The sequence below is a fragment of the Pseudophryne corroboree genome, chromosome 10, assembly GCF_028390025.1.
Source record: "Pseudophryne corroboree isolate aPseCor3 chromosome 10, aPseCor3.hap2, whole genome shotgun sequence".
Taxonomy (NCBI): Eukaryota; Metazoa; Chordata; class Amphibia; order Anura; family Myobatrachidae; genus Pseudophryne; species Pseudophryne corroboree.
Window position 1 is genome coordinate 9755594 of NC_086453.1, and position 23551 is coordinate 9779144.

At 54.1% G+C, this 23551-nt stretch overlaps 1 protein-coding gene across 7 annotated transcripts in view; it reads left to right on the top strand.

Moving 5' to 3' along the window:
- Window positions 1-23551, top strand: part of CROCC (ciliary rootlet coiled-coil, rootletin) — a 175526-nt gene that overhangs the window by 110202 nt on the left and 41773 nt on the right. For 6 of the 7 annotated variants that reach the window (XR_010188504.1, XM_063942095.1, XM_063942098.1 and 3 more), the window contains 14 exons: window positions 1942-2133; window positions 3701-3784; window positions 4031-4128; window positions 4785-4950; window positions 5065-5171; window positions 5453-5680; window positions 5864-5948; window positions 14735-14839; window positions 15529-15777; window positions 15945-16144; window positions 16444-16626; window positions 17918-18062; window positions 18170-18316; window positions 22106-22336. Coding sequence is in view for 6 of the 7 variants with exons in the window: in XM_063942095.1 (XP_063798165.1) it covers window positions 1942-2133; window positions 3701-3784; window positions 4031-4128; window positions 4785-4950; window positions 5065-5171; window positions 5453-5680; window positions 5864-5948; window positions 14735-14839; window positions 15529-15777; window positions 15945-16144; window positions 16444-16626; window positions 17918-18062; window positions 18170-18316; window positions 22106-22336 (2220 nt within the window). In the remaining variant the exon portion in view is untranslated. The remainder of the gene's footprint in view (window positions 1-1941; window positions 2134-3700; window positions 3785-4030; window positions 4129-4784; window positions 4951-5064; window positions 5172-5452; window positions 5681-5863; window positions 5949-14734; window positions 14840-15528; window positions 15778-15944; window positions 16145-16443; window positions 16627-17917; window positions 18063-18169; window positions 18317-22105; window positions 22337-23551) is intronic. The other variant, XM_063942096.1, reaches the window with a different exon arrangement.

A 23551-nucleotide genomic window follows, 5' to 3' on the forward strand; every position in this document is an offset into this window, starting at 1 on the left:
CAGTGATATAGTCAGAGTGTATGGTAGTACAGTGATATAGTCAGAGTGTAAGGATAATACAGTGATATAGTCAGAGTGTATGGTAGTACAGTGATATAGTCAGAGTGTATGGTAGTACAGTGATATAGTCAGAGTGTATGGTAGTACAGTGATATAGTCAGAGTGTATGGTATTACAGTGATATAGTCAGAGTGTATGGTAGTACAGTGATATAGTCAGAGTGTATGGTAGTACAGTGATATAGTCAGAGTGTATGGTAGTACAGTGATATAGTCAGAGTGTATGGTAGTACAGTGATATAGTCAGAGTGTATGGTAGTACAGTGATGTAATCAGAGTGTATGGTACAGTGATATAGTCAGAGTGTATGGTAGTACAGTGATATAGTCAGAGTGTATGGTACATTGATATAGTCAGAGTGTATGGTAGTACAGTGATATAGTCAGAGTGTATGGTAGTATAGTGATATAGTCAGAGTGTATGGTAGTACAGTGATATAGTCAGAGTGTATGGTAGTACAGTGATATAGTCAGAGTGTATGGTAGTACAGTGATATAGTCAGAGTGTATGGTACATTGATATAGTCAGAGTGTATGGTAGTACAGTGATATAGTCAGAGTGTATGGTACAGTGATATAGTCAGAGTGTATGGTAGTACAGTGATATAGTCAGAGTGTATGGTACAGTGATATAGTCAGAGTGTATGGTAGTACAGTGATATAGTCAGAGTGTATGGTACATTGATATAGTCAGAGTGTATGGTACAGTGATATAGTCAGAGTGTATGGTACAGTGATATAGTCAGAGTGTATGGTAGTACAGTGATATAGTCAGAGTGTATGGTACAGTGATATAGTCAGAGTGTATGGTACAGTGATATAGTCAGAGTGTATGGTAGTACAGTGATATAGTCAGAGTGTATGGTACATTGATATAGTCAGAGTGTATGGTAGTACAGTGATATAGTCAGAGTGTATGGTACAGTGATATAGTCAGAGTGTATGGAACAGTGATATAGTCAGAGTGTATGGTAGGACAGTGATATAGTCAGAGTGTATGGTAGGACAGTGATATAGTCAGAGTGTATGGTAGTACAGTGATATAGTCAGAGTGTATGGTAGTACAGTGATATAGTCAGAGTGTATGGTAGGACAGTGATATAGTCAGAGTGTATGGTAGGACAGTGATATAGTCAGAGTGTATGGTAGTACAGTGATATAGTCAGAGTGTATGGTAGTACAGTGATATAGTCAGAGTGTATGGTAGTACAGTGATATAGTCAGAGTGTATGGTAGTACAGTGATATAGTCAGAGTGTATGGTAGTACAGTGATATAGTCAGAGTGTATGGTAGTACAGTGATATAGTCAGAGTGTATGGTAGTACAGTGATATAGTCAGAGTGTATGGTAGTACAGTGATATAGTCAGAGTGTATGGTAGTACAGTGATATAGTCAGAGTGTATGGTAGTACAGTGATATAGTCAGAGTGTATGGTAGTACAGTGATATAGTCAGAGTGTATGGTAGTACAGTGATATAGTCAGAGTGTATGGTAGTACAGTGATATAGTCAGAGTGTATGGTAGTACAGTGATATAGTCAGAGTGTATGGTAGTACAGTGATATAGTCAGAGTGTATGGTAGTACAGTGATATAGTCAGAGTGTATGGTAGTACAGTGATATAGTCAGAGTGTATGGTAGTACAGTGATATAGTCAGAGTGTATGGTAGTACAGTGATATAGTCAGAGTGTATGGTAGGACAGTGATATAGTCAGAGTGTATGGTAGTACAGTGATATAGTCAGAGTGTATGGTACATTGATATAGTCAGAGTGTATGGTAGTACAGTGATATAGTCAGAGCGTATGGTAGTACAGTGATATAGTCAGAGTGTATGGTAGGACAGTACAGTAGATCACTGACCACCTCCTGCTCCTTGCAGCTTGAGCAGACCCTGCGCCTGGAGACTGGTGAGCGAGAAAGAGATTCCCTGGAGACGCGGAGCCTGGCGCAGCAGAATGTGGAGCTCAGGCGACGGCTGGAGGAAGAGCAGGCCGCCTACAAGCGCAAGCTGCAGGCCTACCAGGAGGGACAGCAGCGCCAAGCCCAACTCGTGCAGAAACTGCAAGCTAAGGTGGGTGAGCTGGGCATTTGCCAGGCACATGGGGGCTCACACAATGGGGACAGTTACACACGTTTCTCGCGTCCCGGCTGATTACAGGATGCTGCTGTCTCCTCGGTTTCACAGACTGGCTCCGTACTGGTCCCCAATTTACTTTAACCACTATTGCCTCGGGTTCCTTAACCACAGTCCACTATCTCAGTCCCAGGGGCAGAGTGATAAAGTGGAGAGAGATAAACTACCAGCCAATCAGCTCCTAACTGCCACGTTACAGGCTGTGTGTTAGGAGCTGATTGGCTGCGACTTTATCTCCATCTGCTTTATCTCTCTCCAAGGCTTAGTACATTACAGTGGAACGGCCACGACTCTGCTAGTGTTATTATATAGCTTTATTACGTTACGCCTTGCGCTGTAAGCAGAACAAATGGTCCCTGTGTAAATGAACAGAAAATAACGCTGGGTGACTCCGTGACCGTACAATACGCAGCATCGGTTCTTAAACCCTGGCTTAGGGCTAATCCAATGAAACGCTGAGCAAGTGGCCCTTACGGAAACGCTCTAGAGCCCACTTTCCGTGGCCTACAAATAATGTGCAAATACTGGCGGTGGTAGATCCAGCGCACAATGGCCGCCAGCGACTGCACTGGACGTTTCTGGGTGTTAGATAGGAGTGTAAGAGAGCGACAGTGGGAGATCCTGAATGTGCGAATAACCAGAGAGGCAGCCGCTGTGTGAGCTTGTCTTCTTCTGCCGCTGTGTGAGCTTGTCTTCTGCCGCTGTGTGACCTTGTCTTCTTCTGCCGCTGTGTGACCTTGTCTTCTTCTGCCGCTGTGTGAGCTTGTCTACTTCTGCCGCTGTCTTACCTTGTCTTCTTCTGCCGCTGTGTGACCTTGTCTTCTTCTGCCGCTGTGTGACCTTGTCTTCTTCTGCCGCTGTGTGAGCTTGTCTTCTTCTGCCGCTGTCTGACCTTTTCTTCTTCTGCCGCTGTCTGACCTTGTCTTCTTCTGCAGCTGTGTGACCTTGTCTTCTTCTACCGCTGTGTGAGCTTGTCTTCTTCTGCCGCTGTGTGAGCTTGTCTTCTTCTGCCGCTGTCTGATCTTGTCTTCTTCTGCCGCTGTCTGACCTTGTCTTCTTCTGCCGCTGTCTGACCTTGTCTTCTTCTGCCGCTGTCTGACCTTGTCTTCTTCTGCCGCTGTCTGACCTTGTCTACTTCTGCCGCTGTGTGACCTTGTCTTCTTCTACCGCTGTGTGAGCTTGTCTTCTTCTGCCGCTGTCTGACCTTGTCTTCTTCTGACGCTGTGTGACCTTGTCTTCTTCTGCCGCTGTCTGACCTTGTCTTCTTCTGCCGCTGTCTGACCATGTCTTCTTCTGCCGCTGTGTGACCTTGTCTTCTTCTGCCGCTGTCTGACCTTGTCTTCTTCTGCCGCTGTCTGACCTTGTCGTCTCTACCGCTGTCTGACCTTGTCGTCTTCTGCCGCTGTCTGACCTTGTCTTCTTCTGCCGCTGTCTGACCTTGTCGTCTTCTGCCGCTGTCTGACCTTGTCTTCTCCGGCCGCGGTCTGACCTTGTCTTCTTCTAGGTCCTGCAGTATAAGAAGAGGTGCGGAGAGGTGGAGCAGCAGCTTCTGGAGCGCTCCACGGAGCTGGAACACGAACGCCTCAGTGTGAGTCTTATGTGTTTAATTCAGGTACATTTCCCCAAAGATCTCTGATCTGTCGGCACGTTACGTCACGTGGGTGGTCCCCTGAAGGCTGCCGGCCAGCGCCCGGGCAGAGGCCACTGTAGCACAAACATTACTCAGAGACATCAGTGATTGCAGTAAAGTAGCTCAATGATTGATGACCCAGATTTACGCCCTGTGTAGAGGTCTGTGCTGCGGAATAACCGTGTTCGGTTTCTCCCTGGACAGAGCCGCCTGGAGCTGACGGACTCGCGGCTGCGGCAGGAGGAAGAGAACAGCAATGAGCTGGAGAACGCGCTGATCCGCCTGGAGGAGGAACAGCAGAGGTAGGGGCATCCGAACACCTCAACCAGCCTCTCATAAGACACCATTCACATAGAATAGCTGACGACAGAGAGCAATGTGCTGCAAAGCAAATACTAGTACAATCTCAACTATATCAAATGATGGAAATAGTTGTGTATACAGTATATATTTGTGAATAATGTCAGTAGTTCTTATGTAGACGTAAGCATGTGTGGTCATTGGGGGTAATTCAGAGTTGATCGCAGCAGCAAATTTGTTAGCAGTTGAGCAAAACCATGTGCAGTGCAGGTGGGGCAGATGTAACATGTGTAGAGAGAGTTAGATTTGGGGTGGGTTATATTGTTTCTGTGCAGGGTAAATACTGGCTGCTTTATTTTTACATTGCAATTTAGATTTCAGTTTGAACACGCCCCACCCAAATCTAACTCTCTCTGCACATGTTACATATGCCCCACCTGCAGTGCACATGCTTTTGCCCATCTGCCAACAAATTTGCTGCTACTATGAGGTCTGAATTCCCACCATTGTCTGTATAGGGGGGCTCTGGTCTCTTGGCCCTACAGCGCCCCTCATTAGCACCGTACTCCTGGTAAGTTGCCCTGAGTGACATTAGACTGGGACTGTCAGGATGCAGTGACCACAGTATGTCCCCCGTCCCCCCATCCTCTGCACACAGAAGTGCCAGTCTGACCCAGGTCAATGCCATGCTCAGGGAGCAGCTGGACCAGGCCAACTCCGCCAACCAGGCCCTAAGCGAGGACCTGCGCAAGCTGACGGCTGATTGGACCAAAGCTCGAGATGAGCTGGAGCAGAGGGAGAGCGAGTGGAGGCGAGAGGAGGAGGTGAGGGGCGAGCGCTGGTGGCGGGATGGGGGGGGGGGATCGTTTAGAATAATAATATTATTAATAATTTTATTAGGGATATATTGTATTTAGTGCCTTTATCGCCCCCTACAGTCCTTCAACACGTACTTCAGCAACGAGCACAGCCGGCTGCTCTCTCTCTGGAGACGGGTGGTGGGATTCCGGAGACAGTTCAGCGAGATGAAGACCATGACGGAGAGGTGGGTGGGAATCCTCGTGTGATGCGTCCGTATAGATGTGCGTTGTCACACTGTAAAGCCGGAGTTGGAGATATAAAGTATATATACAGTTAGGTCCGTGTATATTTGGGCAATGACACAATATCCCTGATTTGGGCTCTGTACAATGGGTGTGAGATGGAAGAATGCAGATGCAATGGATGTGCAGACTGTCAGCTTTAATTCACGGGGTTGGAGAGAAATCTAGTATTGCGCCATTGTTATACACAGCTGCACGTGTCCCCTCCTGCTCCTATGTACAGGGACCTCTCGCTGATGCAGAAGGATCTATCCCACTCCTGCCGCTCCCTTCATGCCTCCTGCATGAGCGTCAGCGGTTCCCAGCGACTGGCAGAGAACAGCGGGGTGGTTGTACTGGAGAGGCAGGGTCTACAACTGGCCCAAATGGATGAGCAGCTAAAGGATAAAGTGCGAGAAATGATCCGGTTACAGGCTGCGTACGATGCTGATAAAGCGGAACTCAGTGCTAGGTAAGTGCCGAGCATGGGTACTAGACAGCGACTGTGGGCATGGTGCCGCCTGCTTCTCCCGGAATGTGGGCCTGGTGCCACCAGCTGCCCGGGACTGTAGCACTGATCTGACCTTTATCTTTGTGCCGTAGACTAAGATACCGATTCCAGCACCAGCCTGTAGCCCTGTTCTGTATCTTACAGGTCAGCAGAACTGCATAGGACTGTTAAGCGCCTGCAATGTGAGAACAAGGAAAAAGACCAGCAGATGAAGCAGCTGCAGAAGCAGGTACAGGGGGTTAGACCAGATATCGGGGAGCGCTGATATTGGGACAGATGTATTAACCTGGAGAAGGGATACGTGCAAGGTGATAACGCATCAGCCAATCATTACGGATTTGAAAAATGACAGTTAGGAGCTGATTGGCTGGTGCGTTATCACCTTGCACTTATCACTGCTTTAATCCTTCTCCAGGCTTAATACATCTCTCCCAATGTGAGCAGGACCCTGTGTCAGTGAAGGTGGTAGTCTGAGGGACCTCAAATCACTCTTAGTGGGAGATGTACTTAGGGGTCTATTCATGAAGCAGTGAAAAGAGTGGAGAAGTTGCCCATGGCAACCAATCAGCATTGAAGTAACATTTATAATTTGCATACTATACAATTGTACGGAGCAGCTGATTGGTTGCCATGGGCAATTTCTCCACAGGCTCACTTCTCCACTCTTGTCACTGCTTCATGAATAGACCCCTAAGAGATAAAGTGGAGAGAGAGAAAGTACCAGCCAGTTGGCTCCTAACTGCCATGTTACAGGCTGTATTTGACAAATGACAGTTAGGAGCTGATTGACTGGTAGTTTATCTCTCTCCTACATTATCACTCTCCAAGGCTAAGTATATGTACCCCTAAGAGAAGTGGAAGGCTCCTTAGATTATTGTAGGATAGATTTGTCAGGGGCTGTATGAAATATCTGAATGTTAGCATGGGATTGTCTGATCTCAGGTTACTGTATAGTTCTGAGATATCTGGGTAGGATGTGAGGGGCCACATGGTGTTGTCTGATCTCAGGTTACTGTAGGGTCCTGAGATGTCTGGGAAGGACATGAGGGACCACATGGGGCTGTCCGGTCTCAGGATACTATAGGGTCCTGAGATGTCTGGGTGGGATGTGAGGGGCCACTTGGGGTTGTCCAGTCTCAGATTACTGTAGGGTCCAGAGATGTGTGAGTGAGATATGAGTGGCCACATGGGGTTGTCCAGTCTCAGATTACTGTAGGGTCCAGAGATGTGTGAGTGGGATATGAGTGGCCACATGGGGTTGTCCGGTCTCTGCTTACTGTAGAGTCCTGAAGTGTGTGAGTGGGATATGAGTGGCCACATGGGGTTGTCCGGTCTCTGCTTACTGTAGAGTCGTGAGGTGTGTGAGTTGGATGTGAGGGGCCACATGGGGTTGTCTGGTCTCTGGTTACTGTAGGGTCCTGAGATGTGTGAGTGGGATATGAGTGGCCACATGGGGTTGTCCGGTCTCTGGTTACTGTAGAGTCCTGAGGTGTGTGAGTGGGATATGAGTGGCCACATGGGGTTGTCCGGTCTCTGGTTACTGTAGAGTCCTGAGGTGTGTGAGTGGGATATGAGTGGCCACATGGGGTTGTCTGGTCTCTGGTTACTGTAGGGTCCTGAGATGTGTGAGTGGGATATGAGTGGCCACATGGGGTTGTCCGGTCTCTGGTTACTGTAGAGTCCTGAGGTGTGTGAGTGGGATATGAGTGGCCACATGGGGTTGTCTGGTCTCTGGTTACTGTAGGGTCCTGAGGTGTGTGAGTGGGATATGAGTGGCCACATGGGGTTGTCCGGTCTCTGGTTACTGTAGAGTCCTGAGGTGTGTGAGTGGGATATGAGGGGCCACATGGGGTTGTCCGGTCTCAGGATACTATAGGGTCCTGAGATGTCTGGGTGGGATGTGAGGGGCCACTTGGGGTTGTCCAGTCTCAGATTACTGTAGGGTCCAGAGATGTGTGAGTTGGATATGAGGGGCCACATGGGGTTGTCCGGTCTCTGGTTACTGTAGGGTCCAGAGATGTGTGAGTGGGATGTGAGGGGCCACATGGGGTTGTCCGGTCTCTGGTTACTGTAGGGTCCTGAGGTGTGTGAGTGGGATATGAGGGGCCACATGGGGTTGTCCGGTCTCTGGTTACTGTAGAGTCCTGAGGTGTGTGAGTGGGATGTGAGGGGCCACATGGGGTTGTCTGGTCTCTGGTTACTGTAGAGTCCTGAGGTGTGTGAGTGGGATGTGAGGGGCCACATGGGGTTGTCTGGTCTCTGGTTACTGTAGAGTCCTGAGATGTGTGAGTGGGATGTGAGGGGCCACATGGGGTTGTCCGGTCTCTGGTTACTGTAGGGTCCAGAGATGTGTGAGTGGGATGTGAGGGGCCACATGGGGTTGTCCGGTCTCTGGTTACTGTAGAGTCCTGAGGTGTGTGAGTGGGATATGAGGGGCCACATGGGGTTGTCCGGTCTCTGGTTACTGTAGAGTCCTGAGATGTGTGAGTGGGATGTGAGGGGCCACATGGGGTTGTCTGGTCTCTGGTTACTGTAGAGTCCTGAGATGTGTGAGTTGGATGTGAGGGGCCACATGGGGTTGTCCGGTCTCTGGTTACTGTAGAGTCCTGAAGTGTGTGAGTGGGATATGAGTGGCCACATGGGGTTGTCTGGTCTCTGGTTACTGTAGAGTCCTGAGATGTGTGAGTGGGATGTGAGGGGCCACATGGGGTTGTCCGGTCTCAGGATACTATAGGGTCCTGAGATGTCTGGGTGGGATGTGAGGGGCCACTTGGGGTTGTCCGGTCTCTGGTTACTGTAGAGTCCTGAGGTGTGTGAGTGGGATATGAGGGGCCACATGGGGTTGTCCGGTCTCTGGTTACTGTAGAGTCCTGAGGTGTGTGAGTGGGATGTGAGTGGCCACATGGGGTTGTCTGGTCTCTGGTTACTGTAGAGTCCTGAGATGTGTGAGTGGGATATGAGTGACCACATGGGGTTGTCTGGTCTCTGGTTACTGTAGGGTCCTGAGATGTGTGAGTGAGATATGAGGGGCCACATGGTGTTGTCTGATCTCAGGTTACTGTAGGGTCCTGAGATGTCTGGGAAGGACATGAGGGACCACATGGGGTTGTCTGGTCTCAGGATACTATAGGGTCCTGAGATGTCTGGGTGGGATGTGAGGGGCCACTTGGGGTTGTCCAGTCTCAGATTACTGTAGGGTCCAGAGATGTGTGAGTGAGATATGAGTGGCCACATGGGGTTGTCCAGTCTCAGATTACTGTAGGGTCCAGAGATGTGTGAGTGGGATATGAGTGGCCACATGGGGTTGTCCGGTCTCTGCTTACTGTAGAGTCCTGAAGTGTGTGAGTGGGATATGAGGGGCCACATTGGGTTGTCCGGTCTCTGCTTACTGTAGGGTCCAGAGATGTGTGAGTGAGATATGAGTGGCCACATGGGGTTGTCCAGTCTCAGATTACTGTAGGGTCCAGAGATGTGTGAGTGGGATATGAGTGGCCACATGGGGTTGTCCGGTCTCTGCTTACTGTAGAGTCCTGAAGTGTGTGAGTGGGATATGAGTGGCCACATGGGGTTGTCCGGTCTCTGCTTACTGTAGAGTCCTGAGGTGTGTGAGTTGGATGTGAGGGGCCACATGGGGTTGTCTGGTCTCTGGTTACTGTAGGGTCCTGAGATGTGTGAGTGGGATATGAGTGGCCACATGGGGTTGTCTGGTCTCTGGTTACTGTAGGGTCCTGAAGTGTGTGAGTGGGATATGAGTGGCCACATGGGGTTGTCCGGTCTCTGGTTACTGTAGGGTCCTGAGGTGTGTGAGTGGGATATGAGTGGCCACATGGGGTTGTCCGGTCTCTGGTTACTGTAGAGTCCTGAGGTGTGTGAGTGGGATATGAGTGGCCACATGGGGTTGTCCGGTCTCTGGTTACTGTAGAGTCCTGAGGTGTGTGAGTGGGATATGAGTGGCCACATGGGGTTGTCTGGTCTCTGGTTACTGTAGGGTCCTGAGATGTGTGAGTGGGATATGAGTGGCCACATGGGGTTGTCCGGTCTCTGGTTACTGTAGAGTCCTGAGGTGTGTGAGTGGGATATGAGTGGCCACATGGGGTTGTCTGGTCTCTGGTTACTGTAGGGTCCTGAGGTGTGTGAGTGGGATATGAGTGGCCACATGGGGTTGTCCGGTCTCTGGTTACTGTAGAGTCCTGAGGTGTGTGAGTGGGATATGAGGGGCCACATGGGGTTGTCCGGTCTCAGGATACTATAGGGTCCTGAGATGTCTGGGTGGGATGTGAGGGGCCACATGGGGTTGTCTGGTCTCTGGTTACTGTAGAGTCCTGAGATGTGTGAGTTGGATGTGAGGGGCCACATGGGGTTGTCCGGTCTCTGGTTACTGTAGAGTCCTGAGGTGTGTGAGTGGGATGTGAGGGGCCACATGGGGTTGTCTGGTCTCTGGTTACTGTAGAGTCCTGAGATGTGTGAGTGGGATGTGAGGGGCCACATGGGGTTGTCCGGTCTCTGGTTACTGTAGGGTCCAGAGATGTGTGAATGGGATATGAGGGGCCACATGGGGTTGTCCGGTCTCTGGTTACTGTAGAGTCCTGAGGTGTGTGAGTGGGATATGAGGGGCCACATGGGGTTGTCCGGTCTCTGGTTACTGTAGGGTCCAGAGATGTGTGAGTGGGATATGAGTGGCCACATGGGGTTGTCCGGTCTCTGGTTACTGAAGGGTCCAGAGATGTGTGAGTGGGATATGAGGGGCCACATGGGGTTGTCCGGTCTCTGGTTACTGTAGAGTCCTGAGGTGTGTGAGTGGGATATGAGGGGCCACATGGGGTTGTCTGGTCTCTGGTTACTGTAGGGTCCAGAGATGTGTGAGTGGGATGTGAGGGGCCACATGGGGTTGTCTGGTCTCTGGTTACTGTAGAGTCCTGAGATGTGTGAGTAGAGTCCTGAGATGTGTGAGTGGGATGTGAGGGGCCACATGGGGTTGTCCGGTCTCTGGTTACTGTAGGGTCCAGAGATGTGTGAATGGGATATGAGGGGCCACATGGGGTTGTCCGGTCTCTGGTTACTGTAGAGTCCTGAGGTGTGTGAGTGGGATATGAGGGGCCACATGGGGTTGTCCGGTCTCTGGTTACTGTAGGGTCCAGAGATGTGTGAGTGGGATATGAGTGGCCACATGGGGTTGTCCGGTCTCTGGTTACTGAAGGGTCCAGAGATGTGTGAGTGGGATATGAGGGGCCACATGGGGTTGTCCGGTCTCTGGTTACTGTAGAGTCCTGAGGTGTGTGAGTGGGATATGAGGGGCCACATGGGGTTGTCTGGTCTCTGGTTACTGTAGGGTCCAGAGATGTGTGAGTGGGATGTGAGGGGCCACATGGGGTTGTCTGGTCTCTGGTTACTGTAGAGTCCTGAGATGTGTGAGTGGGATATGAGGGGCCACATGGGGTTGTCCGGTCTCTGGTTACTGTAGAGTCCTGAGGTGTGTGAGTGGGATGTGAGGGGCCACATGGGGTTGTCCGGTCTCTGGTTACTGTAGAGTCCTGAGGTGTGTGAGTGGGATGTGAGGGGCCACATGGGGTTGTCCGGTCTCTGGTTACTGTAGAGTCCTGAGGTGTGTGAGTGGGATGTGAGGGGCCACATGGGGTTGTCCGGTCTCTGCTTACTGTGGAGTCCTGAGGTGTGTGAGTTGGATGTGAGGGGCCACATGGGGTTGTCTGGTCTCTGGTTACTGTAGGGTCCTGAGATGTGTGAGTGGGATATGAGTGGCCACATGGGGTTGTCTGGTCTCTGGTTACTGTAGGGTCCTGAAGTGTGTGAGTGGGATATGAGTGGCCACATGGGGTTGTCCGGTCTCTGGTTACTGTAGGGTCCTGAGGTGTGTGAGTGGGATATGAGTGGCCACATGGGGTTGTCCGGTCTCTGGTTACTGTAGAGTCCTGAGGTGTGTGAGTGGGATATGAGTGGCCACATGGGGTTGTCCGGTCTCTGGTTACTGTAGAGTCCTGAGGTGTGTGAGTGGGATATGAGTGGCCACATGGGGTTGTCTGGTCTCTGGTTACTGTAGGGTCCTGAGATGTGTGAGTGGGATATGAGTGGCCACATGGGGTTGTCCGGTCTCTGGTTACTGTAGAGTCCTGAGGTGTGTGAGTGGGATATGAGTGGCCACATGGGGTTGTCTGGTCTCTGGTTACTGTAGGGTCCTGAGGTGTGTGAGTGGGATATGAGTGGCCACATGGGGTTGTCTGGTCTCTGGTTACTGTAGGGTCCAGAGATGTGTGAGTGGGATGTGAGGGGCCACATGGGGTTGTCTGGTCTCTGGTTACTGTAGGGTCCTGAGGTGTGTGAGTGGGATGTGAGGGGCCACATGGGGTTGTCTGGTCTCTGGTTACTGTAGAGTCCTGAGGTGTGTGAGTGGGATATGAGGGGCCACATGGGGTTGTCCGGTCTCTGGTTACTGTAGAGTCCTGAGGTGTGTGAGTGGGATGTGAGGGGCCACATGGGGTTGTCTGGTCTCTGGTTACTGTAGAGTCCTGAGATGTGTGAATGGGATGTGAGGGGCCACATGGGGTTGTCCGGTCTCTGGTTACTGTAGGGTCCAGAGATGTGTGAGTGGGATGTGAGGGGCCACATGGGGTTGTCCGGTCTCTGGTTACTGTAGAGTCCTGAGGTGTGTGAGTGGGATATGAGGGGCCACATGGGGTTGTCCGGTCTCTGGTTACTGTAGAGTCCTGAGGTGTGTGAGTGGGATATGAGGGGCCACATGGGGTTGTCCGGTCTCTGGTTACTGTAGAGTCCTGAGGTGTGTGAGTGGGATATGAGGGGCCACATGGGGTTGTCTGGTCTCTGGTTACTGTAGGGTCCTGAGATGTGTGAGAGAGATGTGAGGGGCCACATGGGGTGGTCCTTTCTCTAGTTACTGTAGGGTCCTGAGATGTGTGAGTGGGATATGAGGGGCCACATGGGGTTGTCCGGTCTCTGGTTACGGTAGAGTCCTGAGGTGTGTGAGTGGGATATGAGTGGCCACATGGGGTTGTCCGGTCTCTGGTTACTGTAGAGTCCTGAGGTGTGTGAGTGGGATATGAGGGGCCACATGGGGTTGTCCGGTCTCTGGTTACTGTAGGGTCCAGAGATGTGTGAGTGGGATATGAGTGGCCACATGGGGTTGTCCGGTCTCTGGTTACTGAAGGGTCCAGAGATGTGTGAGTGGGATATGAGGGGCCACATGGGGTTGTCCGGTCTCTGGTTACTGTAGAGTCCTGAGGTGTGTGAGTGGGATATGAGGGGCCACATGGGGTTGTTCAGTCTCAGATTACTGTAGGGTCCAGATATGTGTGAGTTGGATATGAGGGGCCACATGGGGTTGTCCGGTCTCTGGTTACTGTAGGGTCCAGAGATGTGTGAGTGGGATATGAGTGGCCACATGGGGTTGTCCAGTCTCAGATTACTGTAGGGTCCAGAGATGTGTGAGTGGGATATGAGTGGCCACATGGGGTTGTCCGGTCTCTGGTTACTGTAGAGTCCTGAGGTGTGTGAGTGGGATATGAGTGGCCACATGGGGTTGTCCGGTCTCTGGTTACTGTAGAGTCCTGAGGTGTGTGAGTGGGATATGAGTGGCCACATGGGGTTGTCTGGTCTCTGGTTACTGTAGGGTCCAGAGATGTGTGAGTGGGATGTGAGGGGCCACATGGGGTTGTCTGGTCTCTGGTTACTGTAGGGTCCAGAGATGTGTGAGTGGGATGTGAGGGGCCACATGGGGTTGTCCGGTCTCTGGTTACTGTAGAGTCCTGAGGTGTGTGAGTGGGATGTGAGGGGCCACATGGGGTTGTCTGGTCTCTGGTTACTGTAGAGTCCTGAGATGTGTGAATGGGATGTGAGGGGCCACATGGGGTTGTCCGGTCTCTGGTTACTGTAGGGTCCAGAGATGTGTGAGTGGGATGTGAGGGGCCACATGGGGTTGTCCGGTCTCTGGTTACTGTAGGGTCCTGAGATGTGTGAGTGGGATATGAGGCGCCACATGGGGTTGTCCGGTCTCTGGTTACTGTAGGGTCCTGAGATGTGTGAGAGAGATGTGAGGGGCCACATGGGGTGGTCCTTTCTCTAGTTACTGTAGGGTCCTGAGATGTGTGAGTGGGATATGAGGGGCCATATGGGGTTGTCCGGTCTCTGGTTACTGTAGAGTCCTGAGGTGTGTGAGTGGGATGTGAGGGGCCACATGGGGTTGTCCGGTCTCTGGTTACTGTAGAGTCCTGAGGTGTGTGAGTGAGATATGAGGGGCCACATGGGGTTGTCCGGTCTCTGGTTACTGTAGGGTCCAGAGATGTGTGAGTGGGATATGAGGGGCCACATGGGGTTGTCCGGTCTCTGGTTACTGTAGGGTCCAGAGATGTGTGAGTGGGATATGAGGGGCCACATGGGGTTGTCCGGTCTCTGGTTACTGTTGAGTCCTGAGGTGTGTGAGTGAGATATGAGGGGCCACATGGGGTGGTCCTTTCTCTAGTTACTGTAGGGTCCTGAGATGTGTGAGTGGGATATGAGGGGCCACATGGGGTTGTCCGGTCTCTGGTTACTGTAGGGTCCTGAGATGTGTGAGTGGGATATGAGGGGCCACATGGGATTGTCCGGTCTCTGGTTACTGTAGGGTCCTGAGATGTGTGAGTGGGATGTGAGGGGCCACATGGGGTTGTCCGGTTTCTGGTTACTGTAGAGTCCTGAGGTGTGTGAGTGGGATGTGAGGGGCCACATGGGGTTGTCCGGTCTCTGGTTACTGTAGAGTCCTGAGGTGTGTGAGTGGAATATGAGTGGCCACATGGGGTTGTCTGGTCTCTGGTTACTGTAGGGTTCTGAGATGTGTGAGTGGAATATGAGTGGCCACATGGGGTTGTCCGGTCTCTGCTTGCTGTAGAGTCCTAAGGGGTGTGAGTGGGATACGAGGGGCCAAATGGGGTTGTCCAGTCTCTGGTTACTGTAGGGTTCTGAGATACTTAGTGTCTATTGTAGAGTTGAGAGATGTTTTGGTTCTTGCAGGAGAAGAATCTGATGGAGGAACAGGTGGCTTTGGTCGGAGAGGAGTTGGAAGTACTGAAGTCCGAGAAAGAGGTCCTAGAGGAGACCCTCCGAGAACTCACACAGGTCTGTATCCTGAGAACAGAACAATCTAATCTATGGCTGGAGCTTAATTATTTAAGCAAGAAGAATCCAAATGACTAGTATAGATGAATCTGTGTGATTGGAGGCAACGTTTCTCCTATTGGTCATCTTCCCATACTTGTCTCCATAACCTGCCAGGGTGATCATTGAATGCTCTCCTCTTTCTTTTTATAAAACATTGTTTCTAGATAAATGGGTTTTTATTGCTCTATAAATACTAATAACCGCTATAAGTCACTCTGCTCCACTGGCTGAGGTTAGTCGGCTTCATCCTGCAACAGAACAGCGCCCCTAGTGGCCATACTTACTGTATATTGATACTAGCTTCTACCTATGTGTATTTGGGATATAATGTAGTTGGTGATGTTACAGTACAGCCTCCCTGTATACAATACTTAGTGTCGGCTCTATTGCTTTGAGTGCAGATATAAAGGTCTCTGCTTGTACTCTGCATGCTGGGATGTGTAGTTCAACAACAGCTGGAGTGCCTAAGGTTCCCCATCACTGGTATAGATGATATAGTGATGATCTGGCTCCAGAATTGCTGTGTAATTGAGTAGTTTGTCCTGTAGTATCTGCAGCAGGTTTTGAAGCTTCTCTCCGTGTTGTACCCATCATCTACTCTTCCGTCCATCATATAAGTAACCCTTTCTCTGACCCCGATCCTCTAGGCTGTGCTGAGTGACACAGACAGCGGTCTCCAGATGTCCACCAGTGACCGGACCCTAGAGCTTATAGAGAGTGAGGGTCCGGGACTCAGCGTCCGAGGTCTTTCCAGCAGCCTGCGCACTTCCTCTCCCATTCGCCGCTCCTCTCCTCACCGAAGCAGCTCCCCGCGGCGTAGCCTGTCCCCAGCCTTCCGGGACTCCGCCCTCTCTGCCGTGCATTCTGCCCTTCAGAGGAGACATATACAAGTGCAGGTAACCATATGTTGTGTCTGAATACATAGCACCGCCTCTCCCAGCAGCTAGACAATGAAATCATGTCGGCATTACCTTCTGTCTCCCTATTGGAGGGTTTACATCAGCTGACCTGCACCCGGTAATTTGCCTGGCGTGTAACGTGCGCTGCATTGAATGATTTGCAGGAACTGCGAGGGCGGCTGGAGGCCGGGCAGGAAACAGTCGGCACTCTGCGCAAGCAGCTCAACGACGGTGAGAATGACCGCAGGGTCCTGGAGCAGAAGATTGCGAAGCTACAGCAAGATTTGGACACTTCCGCCATCGCTAGAGATGATGCAGAACACAGTATCTCCAGACTGCGCAGCAGCCTAGAACACCTCAACAGGTAAAGACTGACAGATGGACTGTGCAAGGGGGTTGTCCAGGTTCAAGCATTGCAACAACCCCATACATATAGCTGAGTTTCATAGTATGCACGAGGTGCTTGTGCTGTGCAGCAGCCTGTATCATATGGCACCACCTAGTGCTGGAATATAGTACTGCAGCTATTACATTATTACTCCACAGCAAACGTTCCCTTTAAATCTGAGCATTATCAAATGTACTCCCCCCGATATAAACAGAGCGTTATCCCAGTGTCCGTCTGTCTAACAGTTCTAAACGTTTGGGGTCTCTGTGTTGCAGTGAGCGGGATGTTCTGGAGCGGAACCTTCAGAATCTACAGCAACAGCTGGAAGCGCAGCGTCAGGAGGCAGAAAAACTACAAGTAGCGAACGGCGACCTGCAGCGTCAGAGAGACATCCTACAGGAGGAGAAGGAGGACGTATGTCAGGATCGTGACCGGGCCCTGCGAGAGGTGGAGAGAGGGTGAGAGACTGCTAGGCATTACACACTGAGACAGAGGGGGAGAGAGACTGCTCAGCATAGCACAGAGGGGGAGAGAGACTGCTCAGCATAGCACACTAGGACAGAGGGGGTGAGAGACTGCTCAGCATAGCACAGGGAGACAGAGGGGGAGTGAGACTGCTCAGCATAGCACAGAGGGGGAAAGAGACTGCTCAGCATGGCACAGGGATACAGAGGGGGAGAGAGACTGCTCAGCATAGCACAGAGGGGGAGAGAGACTGCTCAGCATAGCACAGAGGGGGAAAGAGACTGCTCAGCATGGCACAGGGAGACAGAGGGGGAGTGAGACTGCTCAGCATAGCACAGAGGGGGAAAGAGACTGCTCAGCATGGCACAGGGAGACCGAGGGGGAGTGAGACTGCTCAGCATAGCACAGAGGGGGAAAGAGACTGCTCAGCATGGCACAGGGAGACAGAGGGGGAGTGAGACTGCTCAGCATAGCACAGAGGGGGAAAGAGACTGCTCAGCATGGCACAGGGATACAGAGGGGGGAGAGAGACTGCTCAGCATAGCACAGAGGGGGAGAGAGACTGCTCAGCATGGCACAGGGATACAGAGGGGGAGCGGCACTGCTCAGCATAGCACAGGGGGGAGAGGGACTGCTCAGCATAGCACAGAGGGGGGGAGAGAGACTGCTCAGCATAGCACAGAGGGGGAAAGAGACTGCTCAGCATAGCACAGAGGGGGAGAGAGACTGCTCAGCATAGCACAGAGGGGGGAGAGGGACTGCTCAGCATAGCACAGAGGGGGGAGAGGGACTGCTCAGCATAGCACAGAGGGGGAGAGAGACTGCTCAGCATAGCACAGAGGGGGGAGAGGGACTGCTCAGCATAGCACAGAGGGGGAGAGAGACTGCTAGGCATAGCACAGAGGGGGGAGAGGGACTGCTCAGCATAGCACAGAGGGGGAGAGAGACTGCTCAGCATAGCACAGAGGGGGGAGAGGGACTGCTCAGCATAGCACAGAGGGGGGAGAGGGACTGCTCAGCATAGCACAGAGGGGGGAGAGAGACTGCTCAGCATAGCACAGAGGGGGAGAGAGACTGCTCAGCATAGCACAGAGGGGGGAGAGAGACTGCTCAGCATAGCACAGAGGGGGAGAGAGACTGCTCAGCATAGCACAGAGGGGGAGAGAGACTGCTGGGTGGGTCAGGGAGAGACTCGGGCTATCAGTGGAGGGTTCGGGCCGTAGTGTGGCACAGAGCAGTCTCTCCGGGGCCAGTATGTAATGATGCGGCCCTACCTATCCTCAGGCACAAAGCCCAGGAGCAGCTGGAGGGGAAGCTCTCCGTCCTCAGGAAGGAGCTGGTCATGGTGAAGGAGTCTCTGCAGCAATCCACCCTGGATAAGGAGGTCTTAGAGGCAGAGAAGGCCGACGTCTCCCAGGCTCTGTCCAAGGTCAGATGGAATTATTATAGGATCCTCCTGTGTTATGTTACATTGGCTGTTCAGTCAGGAAAGGTATAAACCTCTCTCTCTCTCCCTCCCTCTCTCTCTCTCGTCAGGCGGAAACCATCCGGGCAGAGCTGGAGCTGGCTCAGAACAGACAGAGGACGGAAGAGGCATCGCTGCGAGACACTCTATCCAAGATGAGTGCACTGAACGAGAGTCTGGCCCAGGACAAGACCGAGCTCCATAGAGTCATTGCCCAGGTATCTGTCATCTTGTTGCAGTGTGACCTGAGCTCTGTGTGGCCTGTGCCAGGTGTAGGGGTTCATGCTGTACCTGGCTGTAGGATCTCAGAGGGAGCCCAGTGGTGAGACAGTAAGGAGATGGCAGTTAAGAGCGGGAGCCTTGTGGGCAGCTGAGCAGAGGAGAGAGTCCACTAGGAAGCTGTAGAAAGGTCCGCAGTGTGGAGACGTGGCCTTGAGGAGCAGAGAGAGCCCTATGGGGAGTTAGGATTAGAGCAAGAGCCCTGTGGTCGGGGAGGAGAGATCATCATGGAGAGCAGAGAGAGCCCATTGGCACTTGGTGGGGTGGATAGTGAGTGCTCATAGGTACTTTGTGGACAGGAGAAGTAAGAGACCTGCAGAGAGGAGGAGAAGAGGGCCTCTGTGGTAAGCAGAGAGGAGGAGAAGAGGGCCTCTGTGGTAAGCAGAGAGGAGGAGAAGAGGGCCTCTGTGGTAAGCAGAGAGGAGGAGAAGAGGGCCTCTGTGGTAAGCAGGGAGGAGGAGAAGAGGGCCTCTGTGGTAAGCAGGGAGGAGGAGAAGAGGGCCTCTGTGGGAAGCAGAGGGGAGGAGAGATGGGCCCCGTGGGAAGCGAGGAGGAGAGAGGGCCCCGCGGGAAGCGAGGAGGAGAGAGGATCCCATGGGAATCAGGGAGACTGAGGATAGAGGGCCCTGCGGGAAGCGAGGAGGCGGAGAGAGGGCCCCCCGGGATGCAGGGAGGAGTGAGGACCCCATGGGAAGCGAGGAGGAGGAGAGAGGGCCCCCTGGGATGCAGGGAGGAGGAGGAGGAGAGAGGGCCCCGCGGGATTCGAGGAGCAGAGAAGTCCCCATGGGAAGGAGGAAGAGATAGTGCCTTGCGGGAAGCAGGGAGGAGAGAAGTCCCCACGGTAAGCAGGGAGGAGGAGGAGAGAGGGCCCCATGGGAAGCAAGGAGGAGAGAGGGCCCTGCGGGATTTCGAGGAGCACAGAAGTCCCCATGGGAAGGAGGAAGAGAGAGGGCCCCCATGGTAAGCAGGGAAGAGGAGGAGGAGAGAGGGCCCCATGGGAAGCAGGGAGGAGGAGAGAGGGCCCCATGGGAAGCAGGGAGAAGGAGAAGGAGAGAGGGCCCCATGGGAAGCAGGGAGGAGGAGACAGGGCCCCATGGGAAGCAGGGAGGAGGAGAGAGGGCCCCATGGGAAGCAGGGAGGAGGAGAGAGGGCCCCATGGTAAGCAGGGAGGAGGAGAGAGGGCCCCCTGGGATGCAGGGAGGAGGAGGAGAGAGGGCCCCATGGGAAACAGGGAGGAGGAGGAGAGAGGGCCCTGCGGGATTCGAGGAGCACAGAAGTCCCCATGGGAAGGAGGAAGAGAGAGGGCCCCCATGGTAAGCAGGGAAGAGGAGGAGGAGAGAGGGCCCCATGGGAAGCAGGGAGGAGAAGAGAGGGCCCCATGGGAAGCAGGGAGGAGGAGACAGGGCCCCATGGGAAGCAGGGAGGAGGAGAGAGGGCCCCATGGTAAGCAAGGAGGAGGAGAGAGGGCCCCATGGTAAGCAGGGAGGAGGAGAGAGGGCCCCATGGTAAGCAGGGAGGAGGAGGAGAGTGGGCCTCATGGTAAGCAGGGAGGAGGAGAGAGGGCCCCATGGTAAGCAGGGAGGAGGAGAGAGGGCCCCATGGTAAGCAGGGAGGAGAAGAGAGGGCCCCATGGGAAGCAGGGAGGAGGAGGAGAGAGGGCCCCATGGTAAGCAGGGAGGAGGAGGAGAGAGGGCCCCATGGTAGGCAGGGAGGAGGAGGAGAGAGGGCCCCATGGTAAGCAGGGAGGAGGAGAGAGGGCCTCATGGTAAGCAGGGAGGAGGAGAGAGGGCCCCATGGTAAGCAGGGAGGAGGAGGAGAGAGAGCCTCATGGGAAGCAGGGAGGAGGAGAGAGGGCCCCATGGGAAGCAGGGAGAAGGAGAGAGGGCCCCATGGGAAGCAGGGAGGAGGAGACAGGGCCCCATGGGAAGCAGGGAGGAGGAGAGAGGGCCCCATGGTAAGCAGGGAGGAGGAGAGAGGGCCCCATGGTAAGCAGGGAGGAGGAGAGAGGGCCCCATGGTAAGCAGGGAGGAGAAGAGAGGGCCCCATGGGAAGCAGGGAGGAGGAGGAGAGAGGGCCCCATGGTAAGCAGGGAGGAGGAGGAGAGAGGGCCCCATGGTAAGCAGGGAGGAGGAGGAGAGAGGGCCCCATGGTAAGCAGGGAGGAGAAGGAGAGAGGGCCTCATGGTAAGCAGGGAGGAGGAGAGAGGGCCCCATGGTAAGCAGGGAGGAGGAGGAGAGAGAGCCTCATGGGAAGCAGGGAGGAGGAGAGAGGTCCCCATGGTAAGCAGGGAGGAGGAGGAGAGAGGGCCCCATGGTAAGCAGGGAGAAGGAGGAGAGAGGGCCCCATGGTAAGCAGGGAGGAGAGAGGGCCCTGCGGGATTTCGAGGAGCACAGAAGTCCCCATGGGAAGGAGGAAGAGAGAGGGCCCCCATGGTAAGCAGGGAAGAGGAGGAGGAGAGAGGGCCCCATGGGAAGCAGGGAGGAGGAGAGAGGGCCCCATGGGAAGCAGGGAGAAGGAGAAGGAGAGAGGGCCCCATGGGAAGCAGGGAGGAGGAGACAGGGCCCCATGGGAAGCAGGGAGGAGGAGAGAGGGCCCCATGGGAAGCAGGGAGGAGGAGAGAGGACCCCGTGGTAAGCAGGGAGGAGGAGAGAGGGCCCCCTGGGATGCAGGGAGGAGGAGGAGAGAGGGCCCCATGGGAAACAGGGAGGAGGAGGAGAGTGGGCCCTGCGGGATTCGAGGAGCACAGAAGTCCCCATGGGAAGGAGGAAGAGAGAGGGCCCCCATGGTAAGCAGGGAAGAGGAGGAGGAGGAGAGAGGGCCCCATGGGAAGCAGGGAGGAGAAGAGAGGGCCCCATGGGAAGCAGGGAGGAGGAGACAGGGCCCCATGGGAAGCAGGGAGGAGGAGAGAGGGCCCCATGGTAAGCAAGGAGGAGGAGAGAGGGCCCATTGGTAAGCAGGGAGGAGGAGGAGAGAGGGCCCCATGGTAAGCAGGGAGGAGGAGGAGGAGAGAGGGCTTCATGGTAAGCAGGAAGGAGGAGAGAGGGCCCCATGGTAAGCAGGGAAGAGGAGGAGGAGAGAGGGCCCCATGGTAAGCAGGGAAGAGGAGGAGGAGAGAGGGCCCCATGGGAAGCAGGGAGGAGGAGAGAGGGCCCCATGGGAAGCAGGGAGGAGAAGAGAGGGCCCCATGGGAAGCAGGGAGGAGGAGGAGAGAGGGCCCCATGGTAAGCAGGGAGGAGGAGGAGAGAGGGCCCCATGGTAAGCAGGGAGGAGGAGGAGAGAGGGCCCCATGGTAAGCAGGGAGGAGGAGGAGAGAGGGCCCCATGGTAAGCAGGGAGGAGGAGAGAGGGCCTCATGGTAAGCAGGGAGGAGGAGAGAGGGCCCCATGGTAAGCAGGGAGGAGGAGGAGGAGAGAGCCTCATGGGAAGCAGGGAGGAGGAGAGAGGTCCCCATGGTAAGCAGGGAGGAGGAGGAGAGAGAGCCTCATGGGAAGCAGGGAGGAGGAGAGAGGTCCCCATGGTAAGCAGGGAGGAGGAGGAGAGAGGGCCCCATGGTAAGCAGGGAGGAGGAGGAGAGAGGGCCCCATGGTAAGCAGGGAGGAGGAGGAGGAGAGAGGGCCTCATAGGAAGCAGGGAGGAGAAGGAGAGCGCTGCAGTGATTTTGCAGGAACCCATGATGGTGTAGGGATACGCAGGCTGTAACTATATGTAATATTCCCTGTAATCTTGCAGTTGGAGGAGGAAAGATCCTCCTTGCAGGGACAGAAGCATGAGGTGGAGCAGGAGAAGACCTCAATTCGCGATGAGCTGGTTCGCCTGGAACAGGAAAAGCTAGAGCTGGACACAGAGCGCTTTGGGCTAGATAACTCCCTGCAGGCCATGGAGCAGAGCCGGGAAAAGCTTCTGCAGGAACTTCAATCTCTGCGCAAGGAGAAAGCACATCTACAGGAACAGCTGGGACAGGTGAGAGGAGGCTCAGGAGCAGGGGAGACAGGATACAGGTGAGAGGAGGCGCGGGAGCAGGGGAGACAGGATACAGGTGAGAGGAGGCTCTTGAGCAGGGGATTGTGGGTAGACAGGATACAGGTGAGAGGAGGCTCCGGAGCAGGGGATTGTGGGGAGACAGGATACAGGTGAGAGGAGGCTCGGGAGCAGGGGAGACAGGATACAGGTGAGGAGGACAGGTGAGAGGAGGCTCGGGAGCAGGGCATTGTGGGAAGACAGGATACAGGTGAGGAGGACAGGTGAGAGGAGGCTCGGGAGCAGGGCATTGTGGGAAGACAGGATACAGGGGAGGAGGACAGGTGAGAGGAGGCTCGGGAGCAGGGGATTGTGGGGAGACAGGATACAGGGGAGGAGGACAGGTGAGAGGAGGCTCGGGAGCAGGGGATTGTGGGGAGACAGGGTACAGGGGAGGAGGACAGGTGAGAGGAGGCTCGGGAGCAGGGGATTGTGGGGAGACAGGATACAGGGGAGGAGGACAGGTGAGAGGAGGCTCGGGAGCAGGGGATTGTGGGGAGACAGGGTACAGGGGAGGAGGACAGGTGAGAGGATGCTCGGGAGCAGGGGATTGTGGGGAGACGGGAGGAGGACAGGTGAGAGGAGGCTCGGGAGCAGGGCATTGTGGGAAGACAGGATACAGGGTGAGAAGAGGCTCTGGAGCAGGGGGTTGTGGGGAGACAGGATACAGGGGAGGAGGACAGGTGAGAGGAGGCTCGGGAGCAGGGGATTGTGGGGAAGACGGTACAGGGGAGGATGACAGGTGAGAGGGGGTTCGGGAGCAGGGCATTGTGGGGAGACAGGATACAGGGGAGGATGACAGGTGAGAGGAGGCTCGGGAGCAGGAGATTGTGGGGAGACAGGTTACAGGTGAGGAGGACAGGTGAGAGGAGGCTCGGGAGCAGGGGATTGTGGGAAGACAGGATACAGGGGAGAAGGACAGGTGAGAGGAGGTTCGGGAGCAGAGGATTGTGGGGAGACAGGGTACAGGGGAGGAGGACAGGTGAGAGAAGGCTCGGGAGCAGGGGATTGTGGCGACACAGGTTACAGGTGAGGAGGACAGGTGAGAGGAGGCTCGGGAGCAGGGGATTGTGGGGAGACAGGTTACAGGTGATGAGGACAGGTGAGAGGAGGCTCCGGAGCAGGGGATTGTGGGGAGACAGGATGCAGGTGAGGAGG